Source organism: Branchiostoma floridae, chromosome 12 (genome assembly GCF_000003815.2).
Source record: "Branchiostoma floridae strain S238N-H82 chromosome 12, Bfl_VNyyK, whole genome shotgun sequence".
In the NCBI taxonomy this organism is placed as follows: Eukaryota; Metazoa; Chordata; class Leptocardii; order Amphioxiformes; family Branchiostomatidae; genus Branchiostoma; species Branchiostoma floridae.
Window position 1 is genome coordinate 21,146,965 of NC_049990.1, and position 15,324 is coordinate 21,162,288.

The following is a 15,324-nucleotide window of genomic DNA, read 5'->3' on the forward strand; positions in this document are numbered from 1 at the left end:
CACCCACTCCATATGATTTTCTTTCCTCTTTGGTTTCAATTTCTTTATTATTCACTTGAGCTTTGGGCGCCATCTGACGCAGTGCGTGTATTTTGTGCTGTCCAGAAAGCAAGTCGCACCATGCCGGGAGGCCAATAGCAATCGCAAACTGGTGACACAGGTAAATGTATACCCAACCCACTGTACGTCTTCAAAGCAGGTAAACTTCTGTCCTTCTACTGGCTTGTCCTTGTCATGCTGGAACTCGTCACATTAATTGTACGATTGTCGTACGATCACACACTGATTCCATTCCTCAGATACATGTAGTCGTGCAGGTGTCGTACAAAATTCAACTGTCTTGTTACGAAATCAATTGATCCTTGTCAGCGGTAGCCTCGGTACCATCAGAAAGTTCGCTCCGGCGTTTATTATACACTTAAATGATATACAGTCGCTTCTCGCTCTGACATTCATTATACACTATGTACGGTCGCTTCTCTTCTGTTCCGACTTGGATCCTTGACCACGTCTCGAATCGTGCAAAATTTGGACGAGGGCGCTGATTGATTCCTAACGCCCCCTTTCCACTAGATGGCGATCGCGCTGCGCTCTCACTGCGACCTAAATAGGATATGTGTAACCTTCGCTTTCACACTGGGTATATCATACAAAACATAAAAGTGTGACTGAGAAGACAGCAAAACACACAAAGTGTAAAAAGATTCGTTTCTTTTCAATAGAATTCGTTGAGCGATCTGTCCAATTTAAGGTCGCAGAGAGAGCGCGACGAGAGCGCCGTCCTAGTGAAAAGGGGGTATTAACATGAGCGAATTAAGGAATCATTCAGGGTTCAAGCGCTCGTTCGAACAGGCGTTCCAACACACGAACTTGACGCCCTCCGTCCGCTTGTGGGAGGCCTGTCGTCATCGAACGAGCACTAAAGAACCCATTTCTTAATTTGCTCATTAACTGTTGTAACCACCAAAAAATTTTGAACATGCAGGTCTCCAGACGGATAGCAGAAGCGCTAGCGAACTTAGGAGCGAACTACTAGTACTACCCGGATGGTACCCAGGCTTAGCGATGTATCCAGCCGTATTATCATAGCTCCTGAGTCTCTTCTGTCCCATCCGCAAATACGTATTTGCCTACCCATGAGGCTATGTCAGTGGTTGATTCTGCTTGAAAATTCTATGACATCAAAATCGTAATAACCTACGATGAACCTGAGTCATTACCTCTTGCTACCGTAATAACGTGACTGTAATGCAGACAAATCTGATTTCTAAAGCAATCCATTGACGTCATCTTAAATCATCATACTGCAACAAACAGGCCGAAAGAGCACATTGTTTGTCAATCAAAACCTTCTCTTCTGGCTGACTGTTTCATTTCAAGAAAAATAGTTTTGAAGGGAATATGTAACCTCAGCGTGTTGATACCTTACAAGAAGACTAAGTGCATGATTATATCCTATTCTGGAGTGAACAAAAAAATTGAATGTTTTCAAAGAGGAAGATCTTGATTGTTCTTCCCTGTAGTTAATTGATTACCCCTACTGGTGGTCAGGAAGTTGTTGTTTACAACCAAGGGAGTAATAGTCTAGTTCCCAGGTGGGGTTTCTAAATTGGGGCCAAAATATTATGTAGTGTTCCTTTAAATCATGATATCATACAAGGCTCGGGTGATTCCTATCAGCATTGCAAAATAAAACATTGAATAAAAGAGATTATTACCGAGTAAATACAAGATTTCTAGTCACGCTTGTTCATATACCAGTAGTCCAGTACATTTCCGCCAACTGGGAGTCACACGTGCTGCATCTAGGACCCGCGGGAAAATCAGGGGACATCATGGCAACTGTACAGGTTCCCCATTTTATATAGCCACTCGAGCCGTCCATGATCCAAGCCGCTTCTCACCCGAATTTGCAAAAGTGTTCTCGAGATTGAGCGCGATTTGTACGACGCCACTTGGTAGAGAGGTGGCCAAGATTGTTTGCCAGACCATAGAATATATGAGACCGTGTATCGTTGCCGTGCAGGGTGTTTAGGCACGACTTTCGTGTGAGTACCCGATGCTGACGGGGCGGATGCATACGCCCTTCACCGAGAGGGCGAGCCTTTGAAGTAAAGACTGGGAAGGAGTTGTGAAACGCCACTTGGCAGAAAGGTGGCCCAAAATGTGTCATTGAGAATAGGCTATTTCATGTTCCGTGGCGCGACCGTTATTGTTGCTTTCTGAACTATTTTCGTGTCGACTACGTGAAATTCGGGTTGACGGCGGCCATTGGGGGATAAGCAGAAGGGCGGGGGGCAAGCAGAAGTACACCGGGGGCCAAGAAGAAGGACGGGGGCACAGCAGAAGTACAGCGGGGGTTAAGGAGAAGTCCGGGGGAAAAGGAGAACGGGTAGGGGGAAAAGCAGAAGGAGTTAGGTGGGGGTGAGTCAAATCAGCCCCAAATCCTAATAAAAACTCCGAACCGGAACCTTACCATAAGGGGTCCAGTGTTAGATCATAAGGGCACTGGTTACTTGTGCATCTGTTATCTTGCAGTTGCACGGGCGTAAGACACTTACCATATGTCAGGTTACCTCGCCTCTGTACATGGCTGTATTAGCACTGGAGTAGGACATGTCTTATATCAGGTTGTTGTTTTTGTCAGTTGTCTTATTGGTGCTTCCAGAGTAGTGTAGTACTGCGAGTGGGGCTCTAGAATTAGTTGCTGTTCTTCCCTCTGATAATCATGTTTAAACGAAAGCGGAATAAACTATCAAAACAGGAGAAGAAATGTACCGTAACAAAAGCGCGTGAGCGTAACAAAGTGGTATGTGTCTGATTTTCTAAAATGTTGTTAGCTTGTATATACCTTGTCAGCAATACATTTGCTCACTTTTGTACCCTGATGTGAAGTGATTTTTAGGTAATGGGATCTAAAGTGCCCTGAGTAATGTGCCATTAGTTTTCACGACTGGTACCTGCCTACAAAAATCTTAATTCTGTATTGTTGAGTGGGCCATGCCATTTACCAAGAGGGGTGTATCTGTTTGTGTTCTAAATGTTTGTGGTCAGTGAAACTTAAGAACCATTGTATCGATTGTGATTATAGTGTATGAGGATAGTTTTGGGGAACATGAAGGTCAAATTCAGTTTTGGCCCTCAGAGAAGCTTGCTCTGGAACATTTGGAATTTCGATGTTTACCATAATTGGACATTTTCGCTAGCGAAAAGTGATTTTATGCCTACCTCAGGAAGGTCCGAGCAACTACACGTAGAGACACATCATCAGCCAACACGATCAGATTTTTGGCGGTAATACCAGAAATGATTTAATGAGAAAAAAACATAACTCGGCACTCGCCTGACATGATAACAGTGATAAACATGGGTTGGATGGCACACGCCTTTCCCATGGTAGAACTAATCGCCGTCTTTGGTATTCCACCTAACGGCTAGAACAACACTAATATGTGTTTCTTTTTTCCAATCATTTCTGATCAAACATTTTATAAATTTTCTTAGTGATACAACAGTGATATGCGACTCTGTGCTAAGAACCCACTAAGGGAGCGAAAATACCCCCCCCCCCGAGGAGCAGGCTAAGCGAAACACCCAAACCCAAGTCAAAGAACCAAACATCTGCGCACTCTGTAAAGACATGGCGAAATTTACAACTCAAAAACTACCTCCAGTATACCGCCTTTAGCATTACTTGCTATTGAGAAATTTCCGCTGAGTCAAAAAGAAAGTCCAGACATCCCGCCTTCGCGTTGTTGACAATTTTGAAATGAATCGGCCAATTTTTGGAATAAGAAATTCTTTACTTGATACAACTCCGTGACAACTGAACAGCTCGCCTTCTTGTTGCCCGAGAGTCGCAAAATAAGATTCGAAGACGATGTTGTTTGGGAATTTTGGTCCTGCTCGATTATTTCAGCGATTTACATCTTCCAAAAACTGGGCACCCGCCTTCTTGTTATCGGAAAGATGGCTAATAATACAATGCTCTGATGAGGCCTCCCCGAATGCTCTTAAAATATGGCAGTTGGCCGTACGGGGAGAAGTGTAAACCAGACACAGGTCGTTACAACCAATCTCCAAGCCACGTCTACTCGGCTCGGCAGGGCACTCCACATTCTACAAAGGTTGCAGGTGGTGACCCCCAAGAACCACTTGACAGGAAAGTGTCCAAACAGGACATAAAGGAGTGGCCCGGTATTAGGACAACAGGGTTAGTGCCTGGGCTAGCGGCAGCCATGACTGAGCACTTACCCCAAGCCTAGGACTTCCTAACAAGTTAGGTGTGGTTGTCGAATATTCACCGGATCGCGGAAACCTTCCGAAAAGAACAAGATGAGAGCTGCCAGGGTCAGCAACAGGAACACACACGAACAATCGAGACACGGACAAGGCAAAACGCAAGGACAGAAAATTCACACAGCCGGCCAAGGCTTTACCATGAACGAGCTGACTGAGACAGGTCTGAACAAATTTTCCTCATTGGTCTGCGTCTGCAGGCACGACCACATGGTAGTTTTTAGCTTACATCGTTTTCGCAGGCTTTTGTGAGCTGGAGTAAATACTTGCTCACCCCCTGAGTCCGTCGTAAAATCAGTATTTACCACCATGAAATGTCATGGAGGTTATATTTACCTCCATGAAATGTCATGGAGGTTATATTTTACCCCGCGTTTGTCTGTGTGTGTGTCTCTGTGTGTTTAAACAAGATAACTCATGAACGGCTGGGTGGATTGGTTTCATACTTGGTGTGTTGGTAGTGTCTGACGAAAGCTGGAAATGATTAGATTCTGGACCCCCTAGCAACTCTCCTTGGTACTGCAGCGCAACTTCCGTTTTTGCTATCTCGGTGTTCTGAACATGCCATGGTCACGATTTTTGAGTATTAGACAGCTCTTGTGCTCAGGAAGAAATGACATAAGTTTGGGCCCCCTAGCGTCTAGTTTTGGGATAGCAGGGGCATTTTTGTCAAAAACTTCTGACGAGGATAACTCAAGAAGGGAACAACGGATTTTCATGATTTTTGGTATGTAGGTACCTTAGACAATGTTGTACAAGATAAAATACTAATCATGCAAAAAAGGAGTACATTTGCATAATTAATGAAAATATTCTATCATAGCAGTTTTTTCAATTCATCTCTTGTCATGGACGTGATATGGTCGTGACATTTAAGTGGTAGATAGCTGTTAGCGTCATGAAAAAGTGGGGCAAGTTTCAGTCCCCTAACATTTAATTGTGGGACTGCAGGGGCGTTTTTGTCAAGACACTCCAAAGAGGATAACTGCAGAAAGGAACGACGGATTGCCTGCATTTTAGGCATGCAGGTAGCTTAGGCAAGATGTTAATAATGATATACATGTTATGCAAATGAGGACTTAATTTGCATAATTAATGAGGAAATTGTATAGTTCCATTGTTTTCAATAACTGGACCTCAATACATGTAAACACATGTTAATTATGATAGGTGGAATATAAGCAGATACCAAATATGGTAATGAGGAACTTATTTGCATAATTTATGTAAAATTGCATTAATAATGGAAATTTTATAACTGTGACATGTGTACGTTAGTCAATGATGAACAACAGCATGCATAAATTATGTTAATTTGTTAGTCAATTGCATGAAATTTACGAAAGCTCTAAATTTTCATGGAGGTATGAGGTCGCCGAACTCTAGTTTACCCTGCGTTTGTGTGTCTGTCTGTCTGTGTGTGTGTAAACAAGATAACTCAAGAACGGTTGGTGGATTGGTTTTATACTTGGTGTGTTGGTAGTGTGTGATGAAAGCTGGAAATAATTAGATTTTGGGCCCCCTAGCGACTCCCCTTGGTACTGCAGCGCAACATCCGGTTTTGCTATCTCGGTGTTCTGAACATGCTATGGACACGATTTTTGCGTGTTAGACAGCTCTTGTGCTCAGGAAGAAGTGACATAAGTTTGGGCCCCCTAGCGGCTAGTTCTGGGATAGCAGGGGCATTTTTGTCAAAAACTTCTGAAGAGGATAACTCAAGAAGGGATCAACGGATTTTCATGATTTTTGGTATATAGGTACTTCAGACAATGTTGTACAGGATAAAATACAGATTATGCAAAATAGGAGTAAATTAACATAATTAATGAGGATATTCTATCCTATCAGTATTTTCAATGTATCTCTTGTTCCAGACATGCTATGGTCTTCACATTTAGGTGATGGATAGCTTTCAGTGTCATGCCAAAGTGGGGCAGGTTTCAGCCCCGTAACATTTAATTTTGGAACTGCAGGGACGTTTTTGTCAAGACATTTCAAAGAGGATAACTGCAGAAAGGATTGAGGGATTGGCATCATATTAGGCATGCAGGTACCTTGGGCAAAGTTGTTCATAATGATATGCATGTTATGCAAATGAGGGCTTAATTTGCATAATTAATGAGGAAATTGTATAATTCGATTGTTTTCAATAACTGGGCTTCAATAAATGTAACGCATGTTAATTATGATGGGTGGATTATAAGCAGATACCAAATATGGTAATGAGGAACTTATTTGCATAATTTATGTAAAAATTGCTAAACCGCTTTATAATTAATGATGGGTATTTTATTATTGTGACATGTGTACGTTAGTCAATGGTGAACAATACCATGCATAAATTATGTTAATGTGTCAGTCAATTGCATGATATTTACAAAAGCTCTAAATATTCATGGAGGTATGAGGTCGCCGAAGTCTAGTTTACCCTGTGTTTGTCTCTGTGTGTGTCTGTGTGCGTGTAAACAAGATAACTCATGAACGGTTGGGTGGATTGGTTTCATACTTGGTGTGTTGGTAGTGTGTGATGAAAGCTGAAAATGATTAGCTTTTGGGCCCCCTAGCGGCTCCCCTTGGTACTGCAGCGCAACATCCGGTTTTGCTATCTCGGTGTTCTGAACATGCTATGGTCACGAATTTTGAGCATTAGATAGCTCTTGTGCTCAGGAAGAAATGACATAAGTTAAGGCCCCCTAGCGTCTAGTTTTGCGATAGCAGGGGCATTTTTGTCAAAAACTTCTGAAGAGGATAACTCAATAAGGGAACAAAGGATTTTCATGATTTTTGGTATGTAGGTACCTCAGACAATGTTGTACAAAATGAAATACTAATTATGCAAAATAGGATCAAATTTGCATAATTAACATTCAATCATAGCAGTTTTTTCTATGTATCTCTTGTCTTGGACGTGGTATGGTCTTGAAATTTGGGTGGTAGATAGCTTTCAGTGTCATGACAGAGTGGGGCAGGTTTCAGCTCCCTAGCATTTAATTTGAGAACTGCAGGGGTGTTTATGTCAAGACATTCCAAAGAAGATAACTGCAGAAAGGATTGACGGATTGGCATCATATTAGGCATGCGGGTACCGTAGGCAAAGGTGTTCATAATGATATACATGTTATGCAAATAATGACTTAATTTGCATAATTAATGAGGAAATTGTATAATTTCATTGTTTTCAATAACTGGACTTCATGTTTAATTATGATAGGTGGAATATAAGCAGATATTAAATATGGTAATGAGGAACTTATTTGCATAAATTATGTAAAAACTGCAAAACCGCTTTATGATTAATAATGGGAATTTTATGATTGTGACATGTGTACATTTGTCAATGATGAACAACACCATGCATAAATTATGTTGATGTCTTAGTCAATTGCATGAAATTTACGAAAGCTCTAAATTCTCATGGAGGTATGAGGTCGCCGAACTCTAGTTAATAATGTGTAACATTTGTACGCTATAGCAGGTGGAACATTTACAGGTGGCAACTATGGAAATGTGTAACATACAGTTATTTAAAGGTGTAACAGGGAGGGGCCCCGAGTTCGCCACTTTTTTCAATAAATCATCGTTTTCAAACGGAAGTCTAATGACCCCTTCTATGATTAGTGAATACATCGGCATATCTTATGTCCGACTTTTTTTGCACGCGTTACCATGGTGATTGATCGAACGTAGAGGTCAAGGGTCAATCAGCAACTTTCGGACGTAAGACGGGCGGTATGTCCCAAGAGTTCGTCACTTTTACAATTGGTCAGAAATCGTTAAAGATAACCATTGAAAACGTTTTTAAGGTATTGAATTCTATTCTATGGCTTACCACTTCCCTGTTACGGGGATGGAAAGCAATGCTTTGCAGCACATCGGAATGAAACACGCAAGTTATGTAGACATATTGAAGTACGTCTTCTCCGCAGAACGCGGTCACTCGGGGTCAGCCGCATCTCGAGAAACATTTGCAAACCTTCGTAATCTTTATGTTGTGCGATAGACGTCTGTACAACATTTGTTGATAAGGAGGATAATATATATAAGTTTCAAGAGCCTTTGGATTGAAGTCGTTGTGCAATTTGAAAGAAACAACAGACGCCGCGCGTCCGCGGGGAACCGTGTCGGCACGTTCGACACCATTATACCGCGGCCACGTTTATTCGTTCTAGATCTATTAAACGAGATTCGTTATTAAGATTAAGAAGTAAATAAATGTGATAGTCATTTGTATGATGCATAAAATTCTGCCAAAGGAACAGAATTTCACATGTACAATGCATACTATTTTGGAAGGAAGACCAACATTAAATACATATATATATATATATTTCCACTTCTACAGCCATATTTGCATAATCAATGAGACAAGATAAAACATACTATTTACGAAAACTGAATATTTCATGTAGGTTTGAAGTCTCAGAACTCTTGTTTGGGGATGTAGGTAGCTTTATCAAAGACGTAAACAATGATATGCATATTATGCGAATGAGGACTTTGTTTGCATAAACAATAACAAATAATTCCATTGTTTTCCATAACTGAGCTTCAATAAATGTAACACAATGTAATTCATGACAGGTGGGACATAAACATACCAAACATGCAAATGAGGAACTTGAATGCATAATCAATACAAAAATGTCAAAACTACTTAATGATAAATGAAGGGAACTTAATACTGACATATGTTAATGAAGGCAAAAACCACCATGCACAGTTTATGCAAATAAGTAGGTAATTTGCATAAAATCTATTTCAACAGAATAAATCAAATCAAATATCTATTTCAGGTATGAGATTGCCAAACTCTAGTTTACTATGTTATGCAGTGTGTGCTAGTTACTAAAGATTTATTTTCGGATTTCGAAGTTGAACTGTAATTTTCAACAGAAAAATTGGACTTACCCAAACTTTCAAGTCCACCTCCAGTCTTTGTCCTTATTTTACTGGGATTGGACAGTCAAAAATCAGTCAACTTTTGTGTTGGAAATAAATCTTAACATTTTAAAAAACATTTCTTGTTTTAAAAGCATTCCTTGTTTTCTAATAGACCACACGGATACGGGTGGAGCAAAGAGCCGTGGTGCCCTCTGTATTCGCTCCCACTCCAGCTGCATAGCTACCACCATTATCATACTGCTCTCAGTGGGAGTGACTGTGGGACTAACGTTCATCAATAAAAAGGTAAGCACTCTTATACCAGAAAGCCTAATATGAATGAATTTCCTGACTTGTTTTTCAAGTCAATTAAGCCAGTCCGAACATTCTGCTTTTTTTCGTGTTTTTTTCCCATTTGGTAATGGCGTACCGATGAACATTTATACGCTTGTAGGAGATATCTGAGCTGTCGACCATTGTTGACGTTTTAAAGCGTGACCTGAACAAGGAGCAAAGCAAAACAGCTATCTTGGAGCAGCGTCTTCACGAGATGAGTGAGTCACCTGGTGAGTTGGGTTTTCAGTTGTTAAATGTCATTTTTCTTTATCTACTAATTTTTCAATGTGATATTTGTTTTGGTATATTAGGCAGCATCATTAGTATATATTAACAACGGGAAAATTTATGGCCTATTGTTAGTCCATTAAATGATTATATAAAATTAGCAGATTCTGATGTCTGCTACACTGGGGGGACAAGAAAAAGAAAATAAACTAGAAAGGCCGACATTTGCTTGAGACCAAATACAGCATATTTCAGCCATCTCCCTCCCCATGCAACAATAGACTGTTCTAAAACCACCCATGGGCAAAATCGCTTTAATTTACTAAAAACAGTTTAACCAAAAATGAATCTTACAAAATTCCCTGTGTAAGAATGGACTCTTCCAGTGCAACCCATGTGAATTTGCACAATAGACCAGAAATACTCCCACTGAAAAAATGGCCTTTTGAATAAGAAATCGAATCCAAAATTGAATTAAGCAAAAAAGGTCCCCCGTGTTTATTTAAAATTTAAGCCTAATCAGACCGGGGGGGTCGTTACTAAAACACAACCAGTAGATTTCTAGCGAGGACACGATCCCTTCACATGCAAAGTACCCAATTACCACGTACTGCTGGTCTAGTGGCACGCGAGGGACAGGTTCGATGTCCTATAACGTCAGTTTCGCGCCAATTTCGATGTCCTATAACGTCAGAACGGCTTACGCTAGAGCCACCAAATTTGGTGAGTTTTCCTAAAATATTGTCGGAAACAAATTTACGAAGTTTGACAAATTTTCCATTTTTTTGTGTTGCCAAAAATCACTATTTTTGGTTCTGACAATGTATTTTTTACGTTTATTTGCGATATTACTGCTATTTTGTTACATAAATAAAATATTATATTATTTTGCATATCTTTCAGAATTATATATGTATAAATTATGCTAATTTTATGACTTCATCAGCCCAAAATCCAAGATAGCGGACCGTTTGGCCAGATCAAGCATAACAAGCTAATTATCCCTTAAGATTTGTAACTACCTGGTATTGTTTCATCAAAAACCCTCTAAATGAATGAATTTAGTCTATTTTCATTGCCCTTTGTGGTTATTTGTTGCAAAAAAAGTATTTTTAAGAATTCAAGGTGGTGGATATAATATGGCGGAGCCCAACTGGTATCTTAGATGTGCATGACGTCATTTTGACGTGATTGATGTTGCTAATGGCAACGCAAGTCGTAATAAACATTATTATTCTGTTATCTGCACTTGTTGTTACATTTTTGTAGCATAACTTGAAGTTTTCTGAGAATACTCTTTTTTCATGGATCCGGCCAATATAATCAAATTGATGACGTCATAATTACGTCATCTTACGGCAACGTAACGTTAAACGTCAATTGCTTGTCAGATATTATGTCGACATTATGTCCTGAAAATTTGGTGGCCCTACGGAACGTCATGTTAGAGTTATAGGACTTACAAGTGGAGGGCTTCAAAAGCCCCCCACCCGGCCCCCCACCCCCCGTCCAGGGATGACCAAAAAAGCCCGGTCTGAATAGGGTTAAAATAAACACTTCCGATAAAATTGGAATTCTGAATCATCACCCGTCCGAAACTGAATTTGAAACTAGATTTAAGGCAACATTTTCGAGAAAATGCAGAAGTCTTCCCCATGGTCCATGGATAAAAGGGAATTTTCAACCGCAGCTGTTTAATTCTGGTAGTTACTCTAGTAATACATGAATGAGACCTTAAAGTCTTTGATCAAGACACTGCCCATTATTAACATGTGATCATATGTTCCAACAATTTGTGTCATTTTTTCCCTCCATAAAAACTTTTGTTCCTAACACCAAAGCGTTCGGAAGTCGGTGTTCGGCAAACTTCGTGTGATCTCGGCAACCGTTCGTATGTGTGATTCTTTGGAATCGACAGCGTGTTTGTGTAACCGCGAAGTGTACGATTCTCGGGAATCTTTCCGTGGACCGAGTACCCAGTACCCAGTGTGTGTAAGTGTACGATTCTCGAGAATCTTTCCGTGGACCGAGTACCCAGTGTGTGTAAGTGTACGATTCTCGAGAATTTTTCCGTGGACCGAGTACCCAGTGTGTGTAAGTGTACGATTCTCGAGAATTTTTCCGTGGACCGAGTACCCAGTGTGTGTAAGTGTACGATTCTCGGGCCTGAATCTTTCCGTGGACAGAGTACCCAGTGTGTGTAAGTGTACGATTCTCGGCAATCTTTCCGTGGACCGAGTACACCGTGTGTGTAATAAGTGTACGATTCTAGGGAATCTTTCCGTGGAGTCAGGTTTTTATTACAGCAAACTAATACTGATTTCAACAAAAACTCGATGGCCTACCGCCTATGGTACACTATGTAAAAAAATAATTCAACGCAAGCATGGAGAAATGAATACTCGTCGAACGTAAACCACAATCAGAATGACGGCGCCAAAGATCTCATGTACCAGACGATTTTGAGCAGTAGCGATGACGTCATTTCCAAATCTGAGTTTTTATTTTGATTGGCTACTATCCGATAAAACCGGAAACGGCAAGTGATCTAGAAAATTTCCTTTTGGGAAGACTTTAAAAAAAGTCCCCGTGCCGTGTGCAAGAATAGACCCATATGTTAAGAGGAGCAGTCCCAAAATACAAAATAGGACTTTGACATAATCACCAAAGTATAAAAATGGATTTTAAAAAATGACCCCTCCGTGCAAGAATAAACTCTTCCAGAACACCCATGTAAAATTGCAAATTAGACTAGTCCAAAAATAACCCCACTGAAAGACTTTGACAAACTAGTAGTCACTGAAGTCCAAAAATGAATTTTATAAAATGGCCCCTCCGTGCAAGAATGGACTCTTCCAGCACGCCCCATGTAAAATTGCAAAATAGACCAGTCCAAAAATACACCCACTCAAAGACTTAACATAATCACCAGTCCAAAGATGAATGTAAAAAATGAACCCCTCTGTGTAAGAATGGACTCTTCCAGATAACACCAGGCTCGCTGATTGGCTGCCAAATCCTCCTCAGGACATTGATTCAGGCTAAGCGATTGGTTACCTTTTTGATTTCTGAACCGGAGGAGCCCAGTTGGGGTGTTTATGGAAATGAAAAATTGAAATGGTTACGCCCACCACTATTCTCTTTACCTCTTGTGTGGTTTGGTGTCTTTTATATCATAGATTTTGTTCCCGAAAGCTGCCCGGCCGGGCCCCGGTTTGGAAATGTAACTTTGCCCTTATAGGCTATAATGAAGACTTTATCCATTTTAACCCTGGTGACTCCGTTTTTGTTTGGTGCTCCGAGCCTCGTATTGCAAAACGTACAATAGCCTGACGTTGTCTTCATCAACAGATACCAAAAATATACCGTCCAGCTGCCCTGAAGTATCAGAGAAAGATGGATTCAACAATCAGACATTCTACGTCATCGACCCTGATGGACCAGAACGGGGGGTCCTGCCGATGGTTGTCCAGTGTGACTTTCAAGAAGGAACAGGTTAGGAAAAGCCAACAAGTTTTATATGGCGTGACAGATGATGTTAGCAATTAGATGAAAATAATGATGAGCAAAGATTATGTCATAATAGTGAGCCTGGTGTTAAACAGAATGTTGTTCGAATTGCTGGCATGCACTGACAGATAAAGACATGCATTCGGTCATCTGCAAGTCTTTAACTTTGCAGAGCTAGATCGCAATATTCAGCCTAGAAGGATACAAGGATTACTAAATCTATGTATGTTACATGGATAAGAGGAGTATTCAACCTGTTTAGGATATGGTAAATAACATGGATGTGATAGTTTGAAGGTATCTGTATTTCCAAAGTTGCAAATTGGTAGGACAAACTGATGAAAAAAAATATTTATGTGAACAGCAATGATGTTTGCACGTAGCATGGCTTAGAAACTTTCCTGGTTCGGAACAGTTGATATTCTAATACAGTTTCTAACATTAGGTTCAAACAATGTTTGAATACTTCATTACATTTCAGTAATAACCCTGATTGGCCACAACAGTGAGGCACGGACACATGTGAAAGGGTTTGACGGACGAGGTTCCTACTCCAAGGATGTGACATACTGGAATATCATGGACCAAGTGAGAGCTGTGGTGGACAAGTCAACTCTCTGTAAACAGCACATCAAGGTAAGTGTCATTTATATTTCAGCCTGATGCCCTTCCCTGTTCAGCAGTGTCAGTCCAAGCTGTGACTAACAAGTTTTACGAATATTGACGATGATTCTATGTGCCATGAGGGACATGATACTTAAGCGTTTTTAATTTTTGCTATATATTACCAGCTGAAATAACATAATTATCCATATCCAGTATGAATGCCATCGTTCAGTGATCTTCGGCTCAACTGACACGCCCTTCGCCTGGTGGGTGACTTGGGATGGTCGCCAGGCTGACTACTGGGGAGGTGCCAGTCCTGGGAGTGGGCAATGTGCCTGTGGACAAGCAGGTAAATATGATAAGGATAGAAAAACCATACCCAAAGGCTAATTGCAAACAAAGCAAAACAGTGGTATAGAAAGTTTAACAGTGAAGGAAATACAAATATACACTTTAAATAAAAGCAAAATGGCAACTATTCTAAATCTAATTCTGAAGGATTGTAAAACATGAACCTGCACCATTCAAGCTTATTCAATTGAAGCCAGAAGTTGGCAGAACAGTGCAAATGATGAACCATATATGCAGATGTGATAGTCTATGAATTTGTAGTAGGACAAATGTTACCTGATTTGACATTTCTTAAACCCATACAACAAAACAAAACCTTGTCATGACCTTATTCTTTTGTCCAACAGGTACATGCTCTGGCAGATGCAACTGTGCTGTCAATAATTCCACATGGCGTGAGGATTCTGGGTTCCTGTCCCACAAGGATGACCTGCCAGTCACCCAGCTCAGGTTTGGGGATACTGGTGATAGTGGTGAAGAAGGTTACTATACCCTGGGGAAACTCATCTGTTACCCCTGAGCCTACATGTAGCCGTGAATAATTGTCTGGTACAGCAGTGTTCTTAGCATGTAACAGTGCTGTGCAGAACTTACATAAATCAATTCATTATGTCCAATGAACATAGTATACTTAAGTCTTAAGATAACCAAGCTATCATGACAGGCATCATATTATCAGTAAGTGACGTTGGGTTTGAGGTGTGAATGCTTTGTTGTAACAGAAGTTGTAGCGTACAGTAAATGCATGAATGTTCGCGGTGGTTTTATGTTAGGGTTTTTGCGGTGGCCACTTCACCGCAAATTTAAAACCACCGCAAACATTTTTCCATGGCAGTAAGAGACTACAGTGCATGCTGCTCCGGGAACTTAAAACCACCGCGAAAAGTCCTTTTTCCCGCTTCCGCGAATTTAAATGTATTTACAGCATTCAAATAGAATTAATGTTTCAGGTGTTAGAAATTTGCTTGTCTTTGATCACTTTAATAAAACTTTTATCACTTCCTAAGACTTGGGTTTACTTATACTGTTTTAAGTAGTAACACTTACAAAGGTAACCTTGATATATTGTTTGGCTAAAACCTAGTTCATCAGACAAAAATATGTAAGGATGAA

The 15,324-nt window shown here is 40.5% G+C and overlaps 2 protein-coding genes and 1 long non-coding RNA gene across 3 annotated transcripts in view; all 3 read left to right on the forward strand.

Moving 5' to 3' along the window:
* The window catches only part of LOC118427180, a 24,581-nt gene extending 22,029 nt beyond the window's left edge, over positions 1–2,552 (forward strand). The window contains exon 8 of the mRNA XM_035836818.1: positions 2,539–2,552. Coding sequence (XP_035692711.1) covers positions 2,539–2,552 — 14 coding nt within the window. The remainder of the gene's footprint in view (positions 1–2,538) is intronic.
* A 1,656-nt stretch (positions 2,553–4,208) lies between these two features.
* Positions 4,209–9,894, forward strand: LOC118427622. Its single transcript, XR_004832537.1, has 3 exons — positions 4,209–4,462; positions 9,353–9,486; positions 9,635–9,894. It is a non-coding gene; the product is annotated as an uncharacterized LOC118427622 (long non-coding RNA).
* A 2,763-nt stretch (positions 9,895–12,657) lies between these two features.
* LOC118427614 (contactin-associated protein-like 5) lies at positions 12,658–15,206 on the forward strand. The gene is made up of 4 exons (XM_035837486.1): positions 12,658–13,239; positions 13,736–13,890; positions 14,074–14,209; positions 14,559–15,206. The coding sequence occupies exons 1-4, from the start codon at positions 13,206–13,208 to the stop codon at positions 14,729–14,731; spliced, it is 498 nt and encodes a 165-aa protein (XP_035693379.1). The 5' UTR covers positions 12,658–13,205; the 3' UTR covers positions 14,732–15,206.
* Positions 15,207–15,324: the final 118 nt, after the last annotated feature.